Source organism: Panthera pardus, unplaced genomic scaffold (assembly GCF_024362965.1).
Source record: "Panthera pardus isolate Hobbes unplaced genomic scaffold, ASM2436296v1 HiC_scaffold_18, whole genome shotgun sequence".
Lineage (NCBI taxonomy): Eukaryota > Metazoa > Chordata > Mammalia > Carnivora > Felidae > Panthera > Panthera pardus.
Window position 1 is genome coordinate 2349809 of NW_026526743.1, and position 26230 is coordinate 2376038.

General features: G+C 50.9%; 1 protein-coding gene across 1 annotated transcript in view; it reads right to left on the reverse strand.

The window, feature by feature from the left end:
• Positions 1–23906, reverse strand: part of ZC3H4 (zinc finger CCCH-type containing 4) — a 44119-nt gene extending 20213 nt beyond the window's left edge. Inside the window, 5 exon segments of the mRNA XM_053905527.1 lie at positions 1379–1601; positions 4746–4856; positions 5165–5384; positions 22547–22712; positions 23827–23906. Of these exon segments, the coding sequence (XP_053761502.1) occupies positions 1379–1601; positions 4746–4856; positions 5165–5384; positions 22547–22707 (715 nt within the window). The 5' untranslated portion in view covers positions 22708–22712; positions 23827–23906.
• Between the last annotated feature and the right edge of the window lie 2324 nt (positions 23907–26230).

Below are 26230 nucleotides of genomic sequence, written 5' to 3' on the forward strand. Positions count from 1 at the left end.
AAATAAGTAAACATTAACAAAAAAATACAATTGCAGTACACATTAAAAAAAAGAGAGAGAAAACAGAGAGAGAGAAAGGCATAACATAAAATACCACATCTATCTGTTTGGATAATGTGTTAAAGTAAGATTTGGAGTATAGGAGGTAGATAAAATAAACCGTTAAAATTAATCTCATCTGGGGCGCCTGGGTGGCTGAGTCGGCTGAGCATCCAACTTCGGCTCAGGTCATGATCTCGCGGTTCATGAGTTCAAGCCCCGCATCGGGCTCTGTGCCGACAGCTCACAGCCTGAAGCCTGCTTCAGATTGTATCCCCCGCCGCCCCCCTCTCCACCCCATCCCTGCTTGTGCTCTTTCAAAAATGGATGAACATAAAAAAAATTTTAAATTAATCTCATCTGTTTCCTTTTATTTTTTTAATGGGACTGCCAGAAAATTCTAAATTCTACGGTGACTTGTGTTATGTATTTTTTCTTTTTAAATGTTTCAATCATCTTTTGAGAGAGAGAGACAGCGCGCACACACGAGTGGGGTGGGGTAGAGAGAGAGGGAGACACAGAACGTGAAGCAGGCTCCAGGCTGTGAGCTGTGAGCACAGATCCCAATGCAGGGCTCGCATTCATGGACCATGAAATCGTGACCTGAGCCAAACTTGGACACTTAACTGACTGAGCCACCCAGGTGTCCCACACTGTATTTCTATCGGACGGCACTGGTCTAGAATCTCCCCAAAGAGCAGGGCTTGTCCAGGGAGGTGTCCAGGGAAGACTTGCCAAGAAAACGAATGAGCAGCCACTCTAACAATAAGCTGGGCCTTAGTCAGGGCTAAGTACTGCTGAGCTATAAGGTCCCAGGAACCCTTGTGGGTTGCAAAAGCTCGCAGGCAGGAGCCAGTTCTAGAAGGTCTCCGGTGCTCCGCCCTCCCTCACCTCCTAACTGCCACAGTTCAAGGTTCAGAGGCGGCACACCTTGTTGGGTGATAGGAGCTGGGAGGAGTGGGGAGGAGGCCGGGGCAGCCAGCTGTCCGTTACCCTGGCCTGTATCCGACAAGCTGTCCCTTCTCTCGCTCCTCACAGCTGAGCAGGAAGTGAATGAAGAAAACAACCCTCAGCCGCGAGGGCGTCTCCCCGCCTCCCGCCTGCCTGGCTGCGTCCCAAGCACAGGCCTAGCACTGGGGCTTCTTCTCAGGGCCCTGTGTGCGCAGCCCCCGCCCTTCCCCTGTACTCACCCCTGCACCGAAACCACTGCCGGTCTCTCCTCCCGCACCGGAGGCTCGGCAGCACTGGGCCCCACACTGCACCCCGAGCCCCCGCCGCGGATCTGCTCGGACCCCCTCCCCCCCCCCCCCCCGCCCCCCCAGAGGCGGCAGGGCCTCACCTCGGCCCCGGCCGCTGCCCTCCTTCGCGCGCCGGTACTGGTTCAGCTCTTTGGTGAAGTCGTCATAGTCCTCCTTGCCCATATCCTCCTCCTCGTCGCCCTCGTACTCCCCGTACTGCTCGTTCTCGTAGTCTTCGTACATGCCGTAGCCTTTGCTGTCCATCTTGGAGTAGGCCTTCTTGGGCAGGGACGTGGTGTGCGACGGGGGGTACTGCTGGTGGGACTGATGGAGAGAGGGCGTGAGGCGGCCCCGGGGCCCTGGGCCCGGACTGCCAAGATCCCCGCTGTTCCCTTAACTGATGCACTGTCTGGGGGCCTCTGCCACCCCGGCGGCGACACACCAGCCCCCAGCACTCGGGGCACTGGTTCCCAGACGAGCGAGAGCTGGGCGGTGGGCTCAGACGTTTCTGTTCTTCAGAAAGAGCCACGGCTTGAAAGAAAATTTAGAAACACGGACCCCACGATCCCTGAAGAACTGGGGAGGGGAGAGAAAGGGCTATTGCCCAGGGATATGCAATCTCATTTGGGGAGGAGGCCTGGTAGGCAACAGGGGTGCGCCTTTTTATGTATTTATTTTGAGAGCCAGAGCAAGTGGGGGAGGAGCAGAGAGAGAAAATCCCAAGGCAGGCTCTGTGCTGTCAGCACAGAGCCCGACATGAGGCTCAAACTCACAAAACTGAAATCATGACCCGAGCTGAAATCAAGAGTCTGCCGCTGAACCGACTGAGCCACCAAGATGCCCGCATCTATCTACCTATCTATCCATCTATTTATTTATAGGGGACGCCGTCTAGGGGATGCCGTCTAGGGACGCCGGGGTGGCTCAGTCGGTTCAACGGCAGACTTCGGCTTGTGAGTTCCAGCCCCACATCAGGCTCTGCTGTCGACACAGAGCCCACTTCAGGTCCTCTGTCTCCCTTTTTCTCTGCCCCCCTCCCCCTGCTCTCTCAAAAATGAATATTTAAAAAATAATAATAAGTAAGTAAGTAAATAAGTAAATAAATAAGTAAAAGTAATCTCTACACCCAACATGGGGCTCGAACTTAACCTGGAGATCAAGAGTCGCACGCTCCACCCACAGGGCCAGCCAGGCACCCCCAAGAGGGGTGCTCCTTGGTCAACATTTTCTTGGGGCCTTGGAATTCAATTAATAATCTACTTGGCAACCAAACTAGAAAGCTATTAAATGATGTTTTCCAAACTGTGTTAGTGCAAAGAGATACCGGATGAAGTTAGAGACAGACACACACAGACAGACAGACACACACACACACAAATGGAAAGCACCAAGATGTCCTTTAGTAAACAAATAAACAAACTGGGGTCCATCCAGACAATGGAGTATTATTCGTTGGTTAAAAGAGATGAACCACGGGGCTACGGAAAGACATGGGAAAACCACAAACACATACTGTTAAGTAAAAGAAACTGATCCGAAAAAATTATACGCTGTAGGAGTCCAGCTCTCTGACATTCTGGAAAAGGCAACACAACAGAGACAGAAAAAGACTGTGGGTTGCCAGAGGCTCAGGGAGGAGGGAGGGGGTAAGGCACAGGGGATTTTTAGGGAACTGAAACTATTTTATATGATAGTGTATGGTGAATACATAACATGAGCATTTGTCGAAAGCAAAAGAACTGTAAAACACAGAGGAGGGAACCTTAGTATAACCATAAGCTTTGATTAATAGCCATGCATCAATACTGGCTCATCAATTACAACAAATGTACCATAATAAGGTAAAGCGTTAACAGGAGAGGGACACGTGGGTGGCTCAGGTTAAGCTTCCGACTTCAGCTCAGGTCATGATCTCACAACTCGTGAGTTCAAGTCCCGCATCGATCGAGCTCTGTGCTGGCAGCTCAGGGCCTGAAGCCTGCTTCAGATTCTGTGTCTCCCTCCCTCTCCACCCCCCCCCCCCCCACATTCATGCTCTGTCTCTCTCTCTCAAAAATAAATAAACATTGGGGCGCCTGGGTGGCTCAGTCGGTTGAGCGTCCGACTTCGACTCAGGTCACGATCTCGCAGTCCGTGAATTCGAGCCCCTCGTCGGGCTCTGGGCTGATGGCTCAGAGCCTGGAGCCTGCTTCCGATTCTGTGTCTCCCTCTCTCTCTGCCCCTCCCCCGTTCATGCTCTGTCTCTGTCTCAAAAATAAATAAACGTTAAAAAAAAAAATTTAAAAAAAGAAGTAAATAAACCTTTAAGACATCTGCTCAATTTTCTACAAACCTAAAACTATTCTAAGAAACAATCTATATTAATTTAAAAGACCCACACTCGTGGGGCGCCTGAGTGGCTCAGTCGGTTAAGTATCCAATTCTTGAGCTCAAACTCAGGTCTTGATCTCAGGGTCATGAGTTCAAGCCCCACGTTGGGCTCCGTGCTGAGTGTGAAGCCTACGTAAACAAGTAACTTAAAAAAATAAAAAATCCACACTCGTTATGAGAAAATACAGAACGTAAGTATATAGACACATAGGACTACATTAGCAGACCTTAAAATCCCTCAATCCCAGATGCCTGGCTGGCTCAGTGAGTGGCACGTGTGACTCTCGATCTCGGGGTTGTTGAGTTCGATCCCCATGGGGGGGTAGAGATTACTTAAATATAAAATCTTAAAAAAAAAAAAAAGCCTCAAACTCTAGTTCCTAATCGAAGCTGTGGTGTGCCCTCCATTTCTTGCCTCAGGTTGCAAGTCTGAATCTCTGCTAGCATGTCAACGTCAAGTGTAACATTATATGATTGAATTATTCGTTAGGACAGATGATGCTGAGTCATGGGACACAGGGATGTATTTTAGAGCTACTAACTTTAAAAGCATTTTTCATCAAAACTTGAAAATCTACATCAATTTTTCTTACCGATTTTGCTGGGGAGAAAAAACAGTACAGAAACCAAACAAATAATTTAAATGCCCGTTTAAGCTCCGTGTTATAACAGGATAAACATCTGACTTCTGACTCTACGGCCCTTGAGATAATTTGCTCCAATTTTCCACAACAGGTCATTTCTCAATGGTGGACAACGGTCAGCTACACCAAGGATAAATCAGCAGATTTCTGGGGGACGGGGACGTCCTGAGTCCTGCCAAGGCCATGGGAAGAAGAGGGAAGTCTTAGGATGGCTAATGGAGATCAGCCACTGACTGGGCTCGAACCCCAGCTCCTACACTACACGGCTGCCACCTAGCTGGTTTCCCAGCTCTGTTTTCCTCACCTGTAAAACGGGGATAAAAACAGTATCTCATCTTGCAGGCTTAAAACCCACGTAACACGCGGTGCAAGAATGCCCAGCAGGCAGCAAGTGCTTAGCAAACAAGGGCGGTTTACCCGGCTCCGCGGGGGCCCCTGCGAGGCAGATACTCACCGGTGCATACGGGGGGCTGTACTCTCTGTACTTGCGGTGCCCCTTCTCGCTGGGGCTGAAATCCGAGTCATCTGAAAAGTCCGAGAAGTCATCACTGGAAGAAGCGTGGCGCTGCAGTGGCAGAAGAAACGGACTTAGTGATTCCGCTGCGGGCAGTGTCAGCTCAGGGACAGATGCTGCCGGAATGTGCCGGGAGGGCCCAGCGCTCCCTGCCAAACACCTCACCTAAGGGCATTTAGTGGCAATGGAGCATGAGCCACTGACTCTTTAAAGAAAAATAAAACTGTTTATCCAATTTGGGGAAGGAATAAGCACCACTATTACGCGTGCCCTCTGGCCTCCGAGGCGAGCTCGGCCCCCGGGGCTCCGCTCCGGCCCGGTGCACGCAGCCCGGCCCCGGGGCACCCTCCCAGACCTACTTTGTGCTTGGATTTCCTCCTCTTCTTCGACCTCCTCTTCTCCTTCTCCCTCTCTTTCTTCCGCTTCCGCTTCAGTCTCCGGTGAGACTTCTCCTCGTCCGAATCGCTATGGTGCTTCTCCCCCTTTTCCTTCCGGCTCCTCTCGGGCCCTCCGGAGGTGTCCTGGGTCTCCTCGGCCCCATCATCCTCCAGTTCACCTTCTTCCAACTCACCATCTTCCCTATAAACCAATCCCAAAGCCAATATGAAGCCGGGGTGTGAGACGGGACGTCCAAGGGCTGCGGGGTGGCCCCGGTGGACAGGAAGAGAGCGAGGCCTTCCTCGGGAGGACTGGGGGCCGCTGCCTCTCGGCCCCCCTCCCCAAGGACTGCGCCCACTCTCGTGTAACCTGGCTGGGGGACAGCGGGTGGGGGCCCGACACCGCTGGGTTTTCAAGGTGCAGCCACTGATACGGGGACCACCCTAAGTCAGTATTTCTCAGAGTGCTCCAAGGACCTCGAATTCTAAAGAAGAAAAGCGACAAGGTTCTGTGGTCAAATGAGGGGAGGAAATCCCCACCTTGGGGCATCACAGTGCTTAATGCTCTAATGGAAGTTCCCAGAGGTCTTACCGTCCAGAAGCCTGCGCAGCCCTGCTTTAAGAGCATTTCCAGGACTTACTTGACCAGAGAGGCTGCTGTCTCTCAGGGAACACGGATTAGCATCCGTCCCAGAGTGCAGTGGTGCACAGCGGCCTGAGGTCACGGGCTTGGTCCTAGTCCTATGGATGTGTCCTGTGAGCTGAGGGTGGTGGCTGTGCACAGTGGGGACAGGGCCGTGGTTCTAAACCAGAGGCGGCCCCCGGTCTCCTGGACCCGACCCACAAGCAGGCTCGGGCTGTGCCCGAGGACACAATGTATTTCACCAAAGCCCCGTAAGAACTACCAGCGACAAGCTCTGGTCTCCAGAGGTCTGACCCACAGCCTGGGCTGCACAGCTCTGGGCTGGGGAGCCGGGGGGCAACCGAGCAGGTGAAGAAAGGGGAAGGGGTGAGCGAAGGGTCCCAGGCCCCAAACCCCTCCTGATGTCCCCTCCTAACAACTGTCGGGGTGGGGTCCCCCGCACTCCACTGCTGCCGACCCCCGGTATCCCTTCTGGCTCCCCTTCCTACAGATTTCCTGGTTTTGTCACTGCCCCCACATCACCCCCATCTCTAGTGCTTTCAAAAATAAAAGCACTCTCCCAACATGACAGTTGCTGCCCACAGAACATTCTAAATATCTACAGGGTGGGGAGGAGGGAAGGGGATAAATAGGGTTAAGAAGGAAAGCAACTGGAAAAAGAATCTAGTTTTTGGCCAAACCCACAGAGACAGTTCTCACAAGTACAGGAGTTGGTTTAAAAAATAAAAATAGGGGCGCCCGGGTGGCTCAGTCGGTTAAGCGGCCGACTTCGGCTCAGGTCATGATCTCGCAGTCCGTGAGTTCGAGCCCCGCATCAGGCTCTGTGCTGACAGCTCAGAGCCTGGAGCCTGTTTCAGATTCTGTGTCTCCCTCTCTCTGACCCTCCCCCGTTCACGCTTTGTCTCTCTCTGTCTCAAAAATAAATAAACGTTAAAAAAAAATTAAAAAACAAAAACAAAACTATTTCATTAAAATAAATAAATAAAAATAAAAATAAAATAAATTCCGCAAATCTTTTTTAAAAGCTCCCACAGTTCCTCATGCATGACCATGGAAGAGCGTGTGTGAGAAGAGAAAAAATTCCTTTCTTCTCCATTAAAACTAGGACCCCAGAAGAGAACGAAGAGAACATAAACAGGGGCGTAATGAACCCAGGATCCGAAAGGCTAACCATGAAAGGATCTAATCCAGGCAGAAAAGACCTTGCTGCCCAGACGGGCCCGGGGTCAGAGTGGGAACAAGCCCGCCCCCAGAGCCCCCGCAGGTTCTACGGGGCTTTGTAGACAAACACCACACTGGTGATGCTCCCAGAGTCCTTCACGTCCTTTCACTCACGCAACCCCCTTTGTCCGCCCCGGGTGGCGCTGCTCCCCAAATGTCAAGGAGCCTCTCTTAACTCTCATTCCCCATTCAAAGCGGTCAGGTCAGCTTAAAACCCAAGCGGCCCCAACCCCACGGACAGCCCGGCGGAGGTCAAGGGCAGCTCTCTCACACACAACGCGGGACACAAAATTTGTTCAGATGTTTCAAAGGAAACAAGTCAGGGAGGTGACCGACGACGACGTGCGTGCGTCTCGGGTTGTCTCCTTGCAAATCGCCAGGGTGGGGGGTGGGGGGTGGGGGGAAGCCCCGCAGAAAGATGCAGAGTAAAGCGGGGAGGAGCCGGCATTCCTGACAAGTGAGGCACCTTCCGGCTTGGGCTTGGGTGCGGCCCACGGAACGGGGTGTGGGACGAAGCTGCCTCGGCTGGAGTGGCCTTGCCCACAGTAAAAGTGCCACCCGACTGGGGAAACTGGTTTCGGCGGGCTCCCTGCTGCCTGGAACGACGGCCCACGCCAGGGTGTGGTTCCCGCAGCAAACAGGACGCATGTCCCTCCCTGCTGGGAACACCGTGGGCAGACCAGCTCGCCACACCTCAGGAGAAACACAGGGAGACAGACAGACAGACAAAATGGAGCTGAGGAAGGCCCAGAGACAAACCGAGAATGGCGGGGACGGAGGCCCGTACTCCATGAAGAAAAGCTAAAAAGCGCATCACTCTTAACCAACAGTCTGGAAAGGAAAAAGCTCAGAGGGACATGTTGGAAAAGGGGCCAGAATCTCAGGGCAGGTGGGGACGGAGGGGACACAGGAAGACAAGAAGTGCCCGGGCTCCCAGACGCCCTGATGAAAGAAAATAAGGCTCCCAGAGCCAAAGACCCTCATGGAGCCAAAAGAAGCCTATCAGAGTGGAAGGGATGGCAAGACGCTCTGAACGCTCTCCTCCCAGGCAGGTGGATCTCAAAGGGAGGACAGGTGATGGGACTTGTCAAGGGCAGACATTCCAGACACTCCCTTACCTCCGCCCACAGCATGACAGGGCAGGCCAAGGTCTTGCCCAGGGTCAGGGTCAGGCTCCATCCCCGTCCCGCACCCACAAGCCAGCTTGCTTGAATACGTGGGCCGGGTCTACACCTAACACCTGGGGGCTGGCTACAAAGACCACCCGCGCGACTCCAAAGTCCTCATCACCATCAAGAAAGATTCCTAGGGGACACTTGGGTGGCTCCTTCGGTTAAGTGTCCAACTTCATCTCATGGTTTGGGAGTTCAAGCCCAGCATCGGGCTCTGTGCTGACAGCACAGAGACTGCTTGGGATTCTCTCTCTCCCTCTCTCTGCCCTTCCCCCACTCGTACACATACTCTCTCAAAATAAATAAACTTAAAAAAAAAAAAAAAAAAAAAAAAAGGAATGATTCCCGAAGAAAGCCCTTTCATGCCAAAGGACTTCCCAAAGCAAGGAAGCACAGTGTTCAAATCCACCCTCCAAAGACTTTCAGCCAAAGCGGGGCTCTGCATTACCTGTATGAACACCTCCGGGGTATCTGGGCTCAGTGAGAATCTACCCCGCAACTTTTTACTAAATGGGTCACGAATACTTAGAACTTTGTTTCTTTACACGGACTTGGGGAAAACTGACAAACAGTATTTAAAAACCAGAAACAAAGAACCTGCTGGCGACTTACGAAGGGAAAATGGGAGACTGGAAGGGACACCAGGCCGGTGACCCTCCAGTGCCCACTGTGCGTCCTCAGTGCCATCTGGCCATGCTGTGCTCTCAAACTTCTCGGAGCCCTGGGCTAACCTCTGGTCACCTGAGGGGGTGCCCTCTGGTAACAGGAAATTCCCAGCTTAACTGCTGTATGAACACGGGGTCTGTCTTCCTTATAAGGGGAAAGAACAAAAACCAAGAAAAGCGAACCAGCCGGGGCAGGGGCAGAAATCCCCGGGGACCACTGACGCCGGCACAAAAGCAGGCTCCAGGAACGGCAGCCAGGCTTCAGTGGTGCCACCTCACAGACTGCCAGCAAAGCCCATGTCAGAGTGGGATTAAATACCGAGGGAGCTTGCCTAATAGACTGTGACATAATCCCTCAAGAAAAGTGGGGGAAGCCCCACTGCGCTAATCATTTCAATCTAGACCTGCCAAGCCCTCTTGAGACCAGTAAGCAGGAGAAAGCCCGAGGCGTCAGCCTGAGCAGGGACGACCTTATTCCCAGAGCCCGGACTGGCAATGTCCCAGGATGGCCGCGCCAGGGTCGGCCCGCCGGGGCCATCGGGGACAGGCAACCGACCAAGCTGGGGGACTGACTTGGAACGGGTGTCCAGGAGGGAACGGGAAGAAGCCACCGGCTTGCCGAGGGTCAGATCTGTCTCGTGCCTCCCGCACTAAGCTTCCAGGGCATTTAAATTCCCACTCACAGAGCCGGTGACAGCCAGCTCCTCCCTCTCGGGTCAAAGACTAGATCTGGGTGCCCATTCTAAGGAATGCCTATTTGGCCACTCCACAGGGCACAGGAGCGTGCCGAATTCAACACACACCACGGGCTTGGCAAAAACAGCACTCAGTCAAGCAATCCCAGGGCTTCAAAGTAGGCTGGCGGGGTGGGGCACGGGGCCGCTTTCTGCAGGCCAAGTGACCAACCACCAGCTCCGCTTCTCACGCTCTTGGTACGCGTAACTTAGCGCCTTGGTTTTCTCACCTGTGGAATGGGGTGGCTGTAGTACCTACCAGGGTGGTTAAGGTTAAATGAGATTAACGTGGATAAAGCCCTTGACGTGAGAAAGGCACAAAGTACCAGACAAAAAGCAGCTACCAGATTTAAGGATAACCCCTAAACTGGCCGGGGTGCTCATCAGGAAGCACTTTCTGTACGGAGAAGCTTCAGCCAACTCCCCTCGGGGGTCGCTGCTGACCGCTGGCCAACAAGTTCCCGCTACACTTGGCCGGACCGAGTGCGCGCTACCCTCTCCCGACAAACCCTGCTGACAAAACTGACAAATCAACACGTCCCCTTCCTCTGCTCTAATCCAGCTGGTAAGAGGAAGTAACCGAGTGGGTGACCAGGAGGGAAAGGCACAGGGAGAGCTGAGCCCCAGGAAGAAGGGACAAAGGCCCCTTAAAAACAACAAAGCTTCCCGACATGGAAATTCTCTGGACAAGAGAGCTGGAAGGAAACTGAAAGGGGCCCGGGTTTGTGGATCCATCTGGTTTGCAAAAAAAGAGAATGGGGTGGGGGCGAAAAAAACACAAGGCGGACACTCATGGGAGCAGTGGCTGTTACCTGAAGATCATGAGAGCCCTTGACAAGAGGCGGCTAGGTTAATGTGAAGGTCAGGGTTATGACCATTAACTGCCCAAACGCTCAACAAATTGCCTGGGTAGGCTCGGAATGACCCATTAACTAGGGACAAAACTACAAAAATTACGGGGAGGCTCTGCCTCTTCAAATGGTTAACGACAGGCCCAACTGCCGAAGTCCCCAAATCCGACCGTGTGGGACAGTTGTTTACTGGGAGCGAAGGCACAGAGGCTTCCCCTCGCTTTCCGACGAGGTGAAGGAGCCTCGGGGGGGTGGGGGGCACCTCACTGAGGGATTTTCAGAGGCAGGAAATTCTTGAAATAAACCTCTGGGCCTCGCACATGGTTTTCAGTGTCCTTACTACCTAGGTTTATCGACCAGAACTCAAGAGCAAATGGGCTCTATGTCTCCCTTCCCCTCAACATTCTCACGTGGTGTCACAACAGACTGTGACATCGCACCACCTCCACGGTAACGTGCCCACGTGACAGACGACACCCCGCCCGAGCAGCCAAGCGCAAACCAACCATGGGACACGAGAAGCCCGATCGTCAGCACCCCGAACCCCTCACTTCAACGTGAGCAGAAGAGCCGGTCCGGTGCTGAGACCCGGATGGGAACGCACCTACAGCCAGAAGTCAATTTCTCCAATGGAAATGGAGAAATCTGCACTTGGAATGGGTATTTGAAATATTAAGTAGTTATTGTCAATTTTGTTACATAGGATTATAGCTTTGCGGTTACGTTAAAAAAAAAAAAAAAAAAAAATCGTTGGGGCACCTCGGTGGCTCAGTCAGCTAAGCACCAGACTCTTGATCTCAGCTCAGGTCTTGATTTCAGGGTCTTGAGTTCAAGCCCTGTGTTGCGCTCCGCACTGAGCGTGAAGCCTACTTTACAATAAATAAAGAAATAAGTAAATAAATGTAATAATTTTTAAAAATCTTCAAGTTACAGATATACACTAAAGAATCTGCAGGTCAAATGACGTGAAATCTGGGATCTGCTTTAAAATACACAAGGCAGGGGCGCCTGGGTGGCTCAGTCAGTTACGCATCTGACTTCAGCTCAGGTCATCTCTTGTGGTTCATGGGTTCAAGCCCCACGTCAGGATCTGTGCTGACAGCTCAGAGCCTAGAGTCTGCTTTGGATTCTGTGTCTCCCTCTCTCTCTGCCCCTCCCCCACCTGCACGCACATGTGCTCTCTCTCTCTCTCAAAAATAAACAAACATTAAAAAAAATACGCAAGGCAGATGGGGGATGTAGTGAGATGAACCAAAATTGGCAAAATGCAGATAACTGTGAAACCAGGTGATGTGTAGATGATGGCTTTTCTCTTCTAACGAAAATGCTAGAAAATTTCTGTAAGTTAAAGAAAAAAAGATGCCCTGAGTGGGGACCGCCTCAACAAGTTGAGGAGAGGTTATCGAGGAAGGCAGAGAGCTGGAGTCTGGGGTTGGGGAGGAGGGCCCTGATTTCCTCAACGACAAAACCTGCCAGGATACCTCAGCGTCTTACACACCGAAAGCAGCGAGAAGTATTCGTGACAAACATCCTGTAGCAGCCGACTTCCATGCCAGGCACCAGACTGCTGAGTTCACATCCACTCATCTCTCACTGAAACGCGGTAGCAGACCCACGTTGGTCGTGAGTCACGGGTACCCCCATTTCACAGAGGCTCAGGGAGGAGAAGATATTTGCCTACAAGGTCACAGCACAGAGCAAAACTGGAACGAGTCCTGGATTCTCTAACTCCGGGCCCAACTCTCAACCTCGAGCCTGGAGAATTAGAAATCATCTGGAAGAGAATAATTAACTCAACAGGCCAACCGCCAAAACCCCTCCCCGAAATTTGTAACGGCGCTGGCAAAAAGAAGACAGATGTACAGAAAACCGACCAAAGGAAACAGCATTCCAAGAAACACCAAAGCGAGGTATTAAGATATTGGGCGAGGTCTGTGTCTGGGTTTCAACTGTCAGGTGAAGACAGAAGCAGAACCTGTGAGAAGGACCGAATCCTCTTGGGAAGAATTTCCTGAGACCATGGTCAATCACGTGCTTAGCACTACCCTGGCCCAGAACAAATGCCTAGGAGGAAAAACCATTCTTAAGCAAAGACACGAGGCGAATACAGTCCTCCCAAGATCAAATAAAGGGAAAAGAGACGTTCAAAAATCTCACCAAAGACTTTTGCACAGAAAGGCCCAAAGAATCCTGGAAAAACCCCAAGGAAAGGGTCTTCTCCCCAGATGGACAGAGAGCAACGGGAATCATTCCAAGGGAAGGAAATTCCAAAGCCGTGCAACACCAGCAGGAACACTTCATCCCGGGGTGTGCGGCATCCACGCCAGGGTTTGTCCAAGCACACAAACCCCTCAGGCAGAGCGTTTCTGCAGAGCTTCAAACAAGCTGATCGAGAAAAAACCTGGCCTACTTACTAGAGTCTCACAGAGTCCGGTGTCATTTCCTTCGCCTGAACAGCTACTTTTTCACTCCCACTCACTCTGAACGCTGCTCCTGGTTTTTTTTAGTGTTTATTTATTTATTTAGAGAGCGAGAAAGCCAGCACTCGAGAGTGGGGGGGGGGGTGTGGAGGGAAGGGGGAGAGACAGACAGACAGACAGACACCCCCAAGCAGGTTCCGTGCTATCAGTGCACAGCCCAGGCTCGAACCCACGAACCTCTATATCGCAACCTGAGCCGAAATCGAAAGCTAGATGCTTAGCCAACTGAGCCACCGGGCACCTCACAGCTCCTGTTCTTGGTAAAGGCATCCATCTGACCCCAGTTCCTCCTGTCAGATGAACCTCTGAAGTCTGTTTCTCAGCAACAGAGTTTCTTAACCACCTTCTCATGCCAACCAAGGCTTCAGACAGCTGGAAGGATGCTGGTTCTCATCCAAGGAGGACCAATTTCTATTATTCCAGAAAGGAAAATCAAATCACTCAACTTGTGAATCAAGCCTCTTGCTCGTCTGGAATCTTTTCAGAGGAAATAGGTTTGGTTCCATTCAACATACATTCAACTAAGACAAAGAATATATTAACATTTTCGTCTTAAAAGAAAACCTAGCCTAGGATTACTAGGATTTCTTGTTCATACACCACCAAAGAATTTCCTTAAGAACTGCACTTATCTGGGGGTGCCTGGGTGGCGCAGTCAGGCAAGCGTCTGACTTTTGGTTTCGGCCCGAGTCATGATCTCACGGTTTGTGAGTCTGAGCCCCACATGGGGCTCTGTGCCTGCTTGAGATTCTCTCTCAAAATAAATGAATAAACTTTAAAAAAAGAAGAAGAAAAAAAAACAACTGCAATTATCTGTATTCAACTCTTTGCTAACTTCCAGTCAACTGTGGGCTCCTGGAGGACAGAGAAGAGGCTGGCGGTCACCTGAGTTTCCAAGGGTCCAGCACAGGGTCAGGTTCAGACTGGGGGCAGCACTTGTGACATGTTCTACACAAACCCAGCATCGGCCTCAGCTCTCCATACCCTCTTGCTCAGTTTCGTCAACACAGACACGGGACTATTTTCACAGGCAATAACGTGGGTTACCTAAAACTCCAATGAGGTAATCGAGGGGTCGTCTTTAATCAAAAACTCATTCACCGAGTGTCTATCAAGGGCTTCCTGATAGGCCAGAGAGCGACAAAAGCCCGTACGTGATGCATCAACCGACGTGAAAGGGGCCACCAGTCAGCACCCCCCAGGGATGCGGCCCACCTCCCTTGGCAAGAAGCTACGGTTCCCGGGACTGCTCTGGCTTTCCATGCAATGGCAGGGCCTGAAATCCCAAGGAAACCTAAGCCCTGGTGTCTGTTAGGAAAATGAGGAGGGCAACAACCCAAGCCACCTGCAATGGACATTTAGCCAAGTGACACTCACGTCTGGGCCCAGCTCCCTTGGGTTGGGCCCTAACAGGGACGTGTTAGCTGCAATCCACTTCCCCGCTGGCTTCAAGAAATCTCCCGTTACTTCCGATGAATGAAAATCTCTTGGACTTAAAGGTTCAAAAGCCCAAGCTGGGGCCTCTACATGCACTGGAAGGAGTGAAACAACGGGCTGACAGAGCTGCACCAGGTCATGGAGGGTCCCCACTCTCTGAGGCCAACTTTTTTTTTTAATTTTTTTTTTTAACGTTTATTTATTTTTGAGACAGAGAGAGACAGAGCATGAACGGGGGAGGGTCAGAGAGAGACGGAGACACAGAATCTGAAACGGGCTCCGGGCTCTGAGCTGTCAGCACAGAGCCCGACGCGGGGCTCGAACTCCCAGACCGTGAGATCATGACCTGAGCCGAAGTCGGACGCTTAACCGACGGAGCCACCCAGGCGCCCCCCCCCCTTTTTTTTTTTTTAAAGTATTCTCTACATTCAAAGTAGGGATGGAATTCATCACCCTGAGATCAAGAGCTGCACGCTCTACTGACAGCCAGCCAGGCGTCTTTGGGGCCAACTTTTAAGGGAATACCTACACTTCCCTTCCACTCTCTCCCACCACCTCTGCCACAACAAAGATAACGATGGCTCCTGTGCAGGTAGGGACCAGCCACCTTCTTCTTTAAGGGCCCAAAATGTGGGGGTGCCTGGCTGGCTCAGCCAGAAGAGCATACAACTCTTGATCTTGGGGTCACTGAGTTCAAGCCCCACGTCCGAGGTAGAGATTACCTAAATAAAAAAAAAGAAAAAAATTTTTTAAAGGGCCCAAGAATAAATACCGTAGGCTTTGCAGGCCGTACAGTTCTCTGTACCTTTATGGCAACTCTGAGGTTTAGTGCAAAAGCAGCACTGACCTTATAAATTAATGGCCGTGGCTATGTTCCAATAAAACTTTACTTAGGGGGGAGAAAAAAAATAAGCCAAGTGGGCAGGCTTGGATCTTGTAGAGCCACAGACTGTCCACCCGTCCTCCCAGCAGTAGCTTTTCAGCTTTGACCTTGACCCACATCTCCTTTATGTGTTTCTCTGAAGTTTTACAAAGTGGCTCTTAAACTCCACTGTACTCTGCTTTTTCTACCCTGTTTCATTCCTTTGTTTTTCAAATGCAGGAGACAAATCAATAAATGGGACTTCATATCCTGCTAATGGCTGCACACTGCAGTTTGAAAACATCGTATAGGCCCCACGACAGCATATAGGTACGGGGCTTGGGCCCGGGGTTCTACCTCTGCCTCCACACCCAGCTCTGGGACCTTGGACAAGTGACATCATTTGTTTCAAATTCTCAGCACAGGCCTGGGGCGAGCTAGCACATGGGAAGCACTCAGCAGGAACCAGGGAGGTAATCTTTGACCTTCACACGAGGCACTGTCACACATTTGGGGAGACTAGCAGTCAATGACTCACAGGTCACATACAGTCGGCCTGACCCCACGTCCACGCGGTCCACCACTCCCCACCATCCCTCTACCAGAAGAGGATCAAGACACGTTTAAAGGGAACAAACGGAATCCACGCAGTACTAAGCTTTAAACTTCCAGGAGTTTATGGTTTCTGGGGACCATCGGACAGAGACAACAGGGACAAAGGAACCAGGTGCTCAGCTGACTGACAGATCCACCTGGGATCTAACCACTCAGCCTAACCTCGCAATTCATTTTTAAGGCACCCCCTTTGCAGTTGGGTCTCCAGAGCTGCCACAGCAGCAGCAACCCCTATGGTGGCCAGAAGCTGCAGGTGTCAGACATGGGAAGGAAATTTGAGGCCGGGCAAAGGTAGGAACAAGCTTAGCTCAAATCTAAATAAAGTCCTCCAGAGAGAAGAGCTCCTTGCACACCCTGAAAACTTTTCTGCTCCAAGCAAAGCACAGTACGGGCCTGACTGCTGAATGAACAAAAACCTTTACTGACTCAGCCAAACTCCCAAGGGGCGAGGAGAATCTTGGGAGCTGGGACAGGCCTTGCTCGTCTGTCAGAGATTCTAGAGGGGGTAAAGGACTTGCTTGAGGTGACGAGACCAGTCAGCAGCGGGTTGGGGTGCTCCGGCCCCACTTTCTCAGTTCTCAGGAGGCCCACTGAGGTGGCAGGAAGGCTCAAACCCTAATCGCCAAAGATGAACGCAGGCAGGACGTCAGCATAAGCTCAAGCCGCCGAGACCGTCCCAGCATCTATAACAAGGACCTTGAGCAAGCCAGAAAGGCCTTAAGATGGCTTCCACTTAGCTTCAACCCCAATCTGCTGCTCAAAATTAAATAAGCTGGCCAGGAACCTAAGGGGCGAAGAGAAACGGACTTGCCTCAAAAACACAGTTGCTCTGGGGCGCCTGGGTGGCTCAGTCGGTTAAGCGTCTGACTCCAGCTCGGGTCATGATCTCACAGTTTGGGAGTTCGAACCCCGCATCGGGCTCTGTGCTGACAGCTTAGAGCCTGGAGCCTGCTTCGGATTCTGTGTCTCCCCTTCTCTCTGTTCCTCCCCCGCTCATGCTCTCTCTCTCTCTCTCTCTCCTCCAAAAATAAATAAAAACATTTAAAAGAAACAAAAAAACCACAGATGTTCGTTCTTCCGCTTACATACCAGGCTATACATTCGATTTAGAATTTTTCTGCAGCAGAGACAGCAAGAAGATAAAGAAACCAAGATTTGCCAAATGCTAGGCATCGTGTGGGTGTCCGGTACATGCCCGCTTGACCGCAGTGACCCTGAGAAAAGAGCATTAGCCTCAGTGCCCACTGCAGGGATGGCCAAGCCTGGACACAATCTTATCTGCTTCCAGAGCCCACACTGTTCCTTCCTATCCCGTAGCCACCTCCAATGTTCAAAAGATGTCAACACTTGCCTTACACACAGGGAGCTGAGTCACCAATTCACACAGATACAAATTCACCAAAAAAAAAAAAAAAAAAAAATACACAAGGAGGGGGGAAAAAAAAAAAAAGAGAGAGATTCTCCATCCTGAGCAATTTGGCCAAGAGAAGCAAACTATGCTCCCGGTAGATATCCAGTATGGGAACAAAAAAGCATTCTATCGGAATGACGATTGTGGGATGCAACTAAGTCCACACCAACCGAGGGGGCCACGTCTTCAAACTGCCATCAACTGATCAAGTCAGAAATTTTAAAACTGCCCGTGTAATCTCCTTTCGTGACAAAGCCCCCCCCCCCCAAAAAAAAGAAAAAGAAAAAAACCCTGTGCAGCCTTTCCAGGCTGCCATCTTCATTAACTATCAAAACTAGAACAGTTCCGCGGCAAAGACGAGGCCGATACATTTGGAGAGCCAAATCCGTGAGCGAAACCTGGCTCCAAACACACAGCCCCGGTTTTACCTTAACCGAAAGCACATCATAAGCCACCCGAACAGGCAGCTTGCTCCTCTCTTTCCATTAGGTGTTAATTATGAAACCGGCCTCGAATCATTTATTCTGATTCCTGCCTCCGATGAGCCGACTGCGCTTACACAGATGCCTGAATCGACCTATTAAATACCAACTACCAGGAACCTCAGAGACCGGCCTCTTTTCTCCTATTGTGTTAGGGGCTATGTTGCCAAGGTAAAGGCAAGCACCTCGCCTGCTTAGAAACTCAGCCATTTCACTTACTATTTGCTCCGAATTATTGTCACTCAACTTCCCACCCTGGGTCAGCACCAGTCACTCTGGTTCCAGCACATTCTGTCCACAGGGACCAAAACTGGGTTCTCCGGAATATGGTTTGACCTAAAGCTATCCCCGGAGGCCTGGGAATAATTAGCGACTTTCACCATTCAGGTATTTGCGGTAACTGGATCTGGCTTCTACGAGATGGTCCTCGGGCCTCAATAGCCACGACGACGTTAACGGAAGGGAACAATGGGTAAGGCAACAGGGAGACATCCATTCCTCCCCTATCAGGGAAGGGAAAAGACTGAAAAGAGCGGAGCTGGAGGAATTATTAACGGATAAATTACAGGGCACCTGGGTGGCTCAGTCCGTTGAGCATCTGACTCTGGCTCATGGTCATGATCTCACGGCTCACGGGTTGGAGCCCGTATTGGGCTCTCTGCTGTCGGCACAGAGCCTGCTTCGGATCCTCTGTCCTCCACTCTCTCTGTACCTGCCCTGCTCGCACACTCTCTCTCTCAAAAATAAATAGAACGTTAAAATAAATAAATAAATAATAAAGGACAAATTACTAAACCAGCTTAATATGAAACTGTCTGCATTCAACTGGCTGGAAACAAACTCAGAGTCGACCATTCATCTCTAGCTTGCCAGGGAGTCAACAGCTGGGAAAGCCTTCAGTTCCACAGGCGCAAAGCAGTTTCCACTTGGGATGAGCCTTCCTGGCTGAGCAAAAGCCATAGGAGTGTCTTTGCTGTACTGACAAATCCTGGCTTGTCAACAACTCAAAAACTTGAGCAAATCGAAACCCTATCTGGGAGACAGGACAGACCGGGAATGAGAAAAGCCCTTTTGGGGAATCGTCTTTTTCTTCTGCAGAACATATTTAAGAATAAAAAATAAAGGGGTTTCATGAGCAGAATACCCGTATTTTCATGGCTACAATTGGTTGTACTTCTACTGGGAGATTTGTATTTGGTTTCAGATTAAACCTCTCCCCAGAGAATATAACAATTTTAAAGATTGCAAGCGTCTAAGAGTTGCTGTTAAATCAGGGATTCTGAGTGACACCCTTTTTCTTTTTTTGCAACATCCATTAATTTGAATTTTAACTAGTATTGGTACATCAGTTTGGGGGGGTTAAAAAAAAAAAGGCAGTACTGTGACATTTCAAAAACAAAGACTATGGAAATACAGTTTGACATAATTACTGGGGCTTCTTGGTTTTCATGGATGAGATTCCCTCAAGAACGGGGGAAAAAAAACAAAACAAAACCAAACCGAACCCTTGTGTTGCTACGCCTGAGTCCTTTTTAAGTGTTTGGGGAGATACTTTTGAATTCACTGAATGATTGCTACAATGTTCACTTACAAAAGAAATCCCATTTCCTTAACATTTCAAGTCAAGTTAAACAAGCATCCTTCTACAACTCAGTTGCCCTCGAAACTTGGAAAGTTTTCGTCTGTGAGCAGCCAGTTGCTGAATCTGGCTCCTGGAGAAGGAATTTCACCAAGGATGGAAAACTTCAAATAAAGGCCGTTCATTTTCAGCTGACCCTGCGCACTGGAGAGAGTGTGTTCAGTTCGTGCTTGAGACTTTTTTTTTTTTTTTTTTTGCAGGATATTGTACAGTGTGGACACTTCTTCCTCCCACAACCGATTTTACATACCTAACATCACCACTTCACAGCAGTTACGTTGTGAGTACTTTGAGAGGAAGACTAAGACAAATGGCCCACTGAACTGCAGTTACCTTTTCCTTATCCCAACGTAAGTGAACGTTTTTTTCCCCCTAAGAATGGAAAAAAAAAAAAAAAAGAAAAAAAAAAAGGTAAACAGGACCTTTCAGAGGGGAAAAGGGCCGTGTGTTAAAAAGTTTTCTCGACCAAAGTACATCAGGGACCAAAACTGGGGCCAAGAGGGAAAATGGAACTTCAACGTGTTTTGTCTTTTAACGGAACTTATGCTTGTAAAACACATCGGAAGTACAAGTGTTTGGTTCTGCAAGTCATTTCTGTTGCCGTTTTTTTCCTTGTATGTGTAGGAGAGGGAGGACTGGGGGCCGGGGGAAGTGTTCTCTCCACCATGACTGGGCATGTAACACGTTTGCATCAACTTTTCACGGTCAGGCATGTGCTTTCGAACAAAGGGAACAACAGTGGAGACGGGGAGAGGAGACTGGGGGTTGACACTTTACAGATTTGGTGCTTAAACAGTACTTTACAAATGACTTGCTTAATTTAAACGTCCATCACCATAAGAGACATTGGAGTAAAATGAGAAAATTGGATCTACTTGAACCACAATCTTTGGGGGAGGGGGGGAGGGGCGGGGGGGAGGGAGGGAGCACATTAACTCAAATACAGGGATCATAAACCAAATTCAGTTTTAACCTCGTCTCCTAGAAATGGACCTCTGAAGTGTCCACTTTCTTCAAAGATGAAGGCTGGAGACAAAGCAATGGACCGACAGGGAGAGAGGGATACCAAGGGCTTGAAAACATATGGGCCTTTTACATAAGTTTTTGTCATGTTACAGTAACGCTCTTTTTTTTTTTTTTTTTGACAAAACTGTGTACGACAAATTAAAAAAAAATTAAAGATCGAAAGGATGTGCAAGTCTAAAAGGGCTCAAAACTGGGTTAGAATCCTGATTCGAACATATCAATTCACTCAAGCATCACTTTGGTCTAAAGGCAGGAGGAAGGCAGGCAGGAAAGGGACAAAAAGAGGGAGATAATTGAATTACTCAATAAAAGAGGCTACTTACCATCCCAACCCATTGTAAGACATACACTTCTGACATAAGAGAACTCCTTAGAGGTCGAATAAAGCGTGTAAGCACCTTTGAGTAATGCACCTGCCCCCCAGAGGGGGCCCGGAAGCCCAACGTGGGCTTAGCGCACAGACCTTTGCTAATCTGTTTATTTCCTTGAACTGGAGTCAGGCTGCGATGGGCTGCGATTCCCAGGACGATACATTTAATTAGAACAAAACAGAAAACAAAAACAAAAACAAAAAACCAAAAAAAAAATTTTTTTTAAAAGCTCACCAAACTGCTGCACTTGTGTCTCTGAATGTGGGTGGCATTTCTTTTAAAAGGCAAAGTATGGTCTGTGAAGGAGAAAGGGAAAAGGGGAGGTGGCAGTGGGGAGAAGGGGCCGTGGTGCCTGGCAAGGAAGCCCTCGCTAAGACCCCAATCTAGGGGAGGGTCCTCCCGCGACTCCCCAGCCCGGGCTGCTATGGGGCAGCCATCTGTCCAGCTCGATCTTTTCCCCTCCCCACCCCCACTCCTTCTCAGGCTGCCTTTCCTGCCGCTTGAAAACCTCCTTCCATTTCCCAATCCACTCTCTAGACACCTCTTCCCCTGCCCCGCCAGGAAAGGGAGGGCAAACCCTGCACCCCAACCCTCTGCTGGAGCAGGGGAAACAGGGGCCCCAACCTCGCTCTAAAACGCGCCAGGCTGGCTGGCCCCTTTATCACCCTCCAGAGAAGGGCGTGGGGCAAACCCATTTCGCACTTCATAAAAGGGGAAGGGGGGCACTCCCTTTCACCCCCTGCAAAAGCACAAAATTAAAAAAAGAAAAAAAACAAACAAACCTCGTTTTCTCCCCCGGAAGGGATGGCGCCCCATTTTAGCCCGAAAGAGGAGGGAACCCCATGAGAAAGAAGAGACCAACTTCCTCTCCCCTCCAAGGCAGGGTAAAGCAAACCTCACCCCCCCACCCCCCTCGCCAAAAACGCATCACCTACCTACGAAAAACGAGAGGACCCCTGCCTTCAAGGAAAAACACGGGGAGGGGGCTTCTCCCCGCAAAAGAGAAAGGGGCTTCCATCGAAGGAATTAGAGATTCCCCCCCCCCCAACCAAATTTGCCCTCTAGGTAATAGCTAGGAAATCCCTCCCGCCAAAAAAAAAGTGCGAGAGCCCCCACCCAAAGGACGCCCCCCCCACTAAAAGGATGGAGCTAGAACTGAACGAACCCCCACTTTCTGCCTAAACTAGGGTACCTCTCCAAGTAGGGCAGGGCACACCTCCCCCAGGAGAAAGGATACTGCCAGGGGCTGGAAACCCCCAACTCCCAAATCCCTAAGAGCGGGGTTACTACTCGAGATCCCCCCCCCAAAAAGGGTCCGGGAGCCCCTCCCCCATCCCCTTCCCCGAAGCCAGGCGACGGGCAGGCGGGCCCATGGCTGCCAGCTCCGGGCGCTGGGGCAGCCAGGACCCCCGTGGGCCTCCGCAGCCCCCCCCACAGCGCCCCCTCCCCAGGGCGGGCGGGCGGGCGCGGGGGTCCGGGGGGCGCCTCCTCACCTTCCCCTCAGCATGGCGCCCAAAAAAGACAGAGCGAGAGCGAGGGAGAGCGGGCGAGCGCCGCGAGGGGGGGGAAACGCATGAGGCCAGGAGAGAAAGCAAGCGAGAAAGAGCGAGCGAGCGAGAGACACCCACCGACCCCGCCCTTCCTCCTCCTCCTCCTCCTCCTCCGCGGCCCGGCCCAACATGGCGGCCGCCCCCCTTCCTCCTCCTCCTCTTCCTCCCCCCGGGGACGCTGCCCCGGCCGGGCCGGGGGCCTGACCTGTCGTCAGGGAGCGGGAGGCGGTGGTGGAGGAGGTGCGGGGTGGCCGGGCAGGCGTCGGGGGAACACGGAGGAGGCGAAGGCGTTGATGGCGGCGGCGGCGATGGCGGCTGCGGCGACTCTGATGGTGGCGGCGGGGGGGTCCCGGGCGCGGCCTCCATAGTTCCTTTGGGGGGGAGGGGATGTTAATGCACGAAAAAGGACTGCTTGGGCGTGGCGGGAGGGGCACACTTCAGCTCTGAGGGCTCCTGATAGGAATGGGTATATAGTTTTTCGGTTTCGGAATCACCTCTGCGCCGACCTCCGCGTAGGCCGCGCGGCCTAGGCCTCGGCGGGCCGCTCGCCGCCTTTCTCCGCAGCCCGCCCCTGGGGTCACTCGCTCACGGGCGCGGGGCCCTCATCGGGGCGAGAGCCCCCACACACACCTCCCCCGCGGGCCCGGAGGTGGGGGACCCGGGAGACACGGACACTGGTGGGTGGTTGGGTGTAATTAGCGCGGGCCGCGCGCGATGGAGCAAGCGAGGGGGGAGGGGAGAAGAGGAGAGCGAGCGAGGGGGGTTAAAAAAAAGGATTTTAGGGAGGGAGGAAACGGGCCGCGGAGACGGGCCGACTGTCTTGTCTGTCTGCCCGCCCTAGGTGCCCCGGCTGCTCGGCCCCCGCCGCAGTCAGAAATTCACACAAAATGGCGGCCCGGCCTGGAGGAGCCGAGAGGCTGAGGCGGGAGGAAGGGCGAGGTGGGAGGGGGAACTGGGAGGCGGAGGCGGAGGCCGCGTCACGTGGAGGAGAGGGGCACAGGCCTTCTCCCGAAGGCCGGCGGAAAGAGCCGAAGGGAGGGAGTGAGGTCGAGGCAAGGCGGAAAAAGCCGAAGGCAGAGGAGCGAGAGACGGAAAAAGCCGAGGTTGGTGATGGGGGTGTGGCTAGAGAATGGATGGAAAGTCGCGGGAGCCGGAGATAGCCGAAGCGGGACCAGGACCGGGGGGAGGGGGAGGGGGGCGGGGAAGGCAAGGAACTGCGATGATCCGGAAGGAGCCGAAGGCGGTGTCGGAGGCGGGTGGCAGGAGGCGGAACTAGCCGAAAGAGGAATTTAGACGGGAAAGGCTGAAGGGCGGGGCTCGGGAGGCGATTAACAGAGCAAAAGGCTGGGAAATGCACCCGAGCGCAAGCGGCAAGAACCGAAAATTACCAGCTTGAGGGAAGGCGGGAAGAGACTAAAGTTTTAGGTGGAAGAATGGGAGGGAAAGAATTCGAGCTACGGAAAGAAAAAAAAAAAAAAAAATAACCGAAAGCTGGAGGCCGGGTGCCGTGAGTTGTAGGTTTCCGGAGAAGGGGAGGATGGAGCCGAACAGGTCCGGAGCTGACGTCATTAGAAACCTCGGTCAGTGACGTCTCCCTGGGGCGGTGCGAGAGGGGCGGGCCTTGGTACTGCCTCCGGGAAGTTTAAGAGCTTGGAGCGTAGGTTATCGGGAAGGCTCAAGATAAATGTTACACGTGGGAGCGGCTGACCGGGTTCAAACGGTGTGCAAACGACCGACAACCTTTTGATCCTCAAAACTCCGCTGGGAGTAACTACTATTCTCATTTAACGGATGCAGACAATCCTGGCGTCTAAATAGTTGTCTCAGGAACGTAATATCAGCCGTAAAGAGCGCCTCAAGAATTTTAGTCCGTGTGGGGCATTCCGTTGCCTACTGCAAAAATTCGTTGAGGCCGGTTTATATCCAAGGATCTTTGTTCTGTGCTTTTATGAGCTCCTTGTACAGTGTCAAGCTCTGTGATGGTCGATGGGAACAGTTTCTAGCTTCCTGGAGCTTAAAAACCGATAATGCCCCAGGGGAAAGGAACTGGAAGTTAGAAGAGAGCCTCTATTAAATGAGGTGTTAAAGGGGGCGCCCAGGACAGGGTTGTTTAAGTGGAGATGGGAAGGAGAAGAGAAAGTTCCAAGCCAAGGAAAAGCTTATTTCAGAGCCTGACGAGGTATGGACCATTTAGGTTCCGGGGACAGAAAGAAAACCAGTGCAGCATGAAAGATAAATCTGGAGGTAAAGGCGCCAAATTACTTCTTGGTCTATTAATCCTACCATGAAAGAAGAAAAAAAAAATGCCCGCAAACTAGTCTGGGACATACGCTCTTTGTGAGTAATTTATAACAATCTCCTTCAGTGAAGTAATTAGCTTTCTTGATAAAAAAGATTTAAGCCATTTCGAGTGAATTTTGATGGTTATGAAATTTGTTCTGAGGAACTACTGCCTGCCAATCAAGACTCCTAATCTTCGTCTTTCCTTTCTTATGTTCTGGATCTAGTTTTATTTACTTTCTGGATCTAGTCTCTAGTTTAATGATAGTTATTTAACCATTCACTTCTCCCCTAAAATGTCCATACCAAGAATACATTTCTAATTCACCTACAAGAGACTTTTTTTTTTCTTTGCATGCATCATTGCAATAAAATGTTGGCACGCGCTTTTAACAAAATTGTCCGAAAGGTTTCTTTAACACAAGACTGGTAGAGCAGGATTATGAGAATGGAAAGAAAAATACTGCGAATTGTCTTTCCCCTTCTGTGCCTTGTTTTCTGAACCCCATGTATTCTAGGGATGGATGAAACCACACTGGTTAAGACTAGACCACACGGTGGTCTGTCCTTTCAAGCTGTGGTCTCCAGCTGGCCATCTCTGAAGCTTCAGCAGGCCATTCCAGAATTCTAGAGGGCTGTCTGCTTTTAGGTAATGAGAAAAATGAAAAGATCAACAAGTCTCATGAGGCAGGAAGTTTCTCCATGCCTTTTCAGAGTCTTACTAGACCACTAACATTGCCTACCAAGCCCTTCTGACTTTTTTTTTTTTTTTTAAGTTTATTTGAGAGAGCGCAAGCAGGGGAGGGGCAAAGAAAGAGGGAGAAACCCAAGCAGGCTCCACACTGTCATCACAGAGCCCATGCAGGACTCCAGCTCATGAAACCGTGAGATCATGACCTGAGCCGAAATCAAGAGTCCGATGCTTAACTGACTGAGCCACCCAGGCACCCCCGCCCTAACATTCTAAATGTCACTTTGACTTACTATGTAATTGTTGATTGGGGTCTAGACTCTGAGAAGTTATGGAAGATTCTCAAGTTTCAAAGGATTTTTGGTCTGGTAGGAAAGACGACCTTGAATGGTATTAATCAATTTTGTAGCAAACTTTCCAACCTAATTCCTGCATTTGTTTTTATACATACACATTTCTCATCTCCAACTTGAACCAGCTCAATTTTTCTGCTGGTTCGCTCATTAATGAGTTAAATTCATTCCTGTTCTTTTTTTTTTTTTTTTTTTTTTTATGTTTTAGTTTTGAGAGGAAGTGCGCGCATGTGCGCTTGAATGGGGGAGGGCCAGAGAGAGAGAGAGGATAGGAAGTCGGCTCCATGCTGACAGCAGTGAGTTGATATGAGGCTTGAACTCACAAACCATGAGATCGTGACCTGAGCTGAAGTCGGATGCTCAATGGACAGAGTGAATGCTCAATGGACAGAGCGACCCAGGAGCCCCTTGTTCATTCATATTCTTTAATATCCTTTGTAACAAACGAGTAGTCTAGTAGGTAGACTATTTTCCTGACTTCTGTGAGCCACTGTAGCAAATTAATGGAAACAGAGAAAGGGGTTGTGGCAACATCTGATTTATACCCAGTCAATCAGAAGTGCTT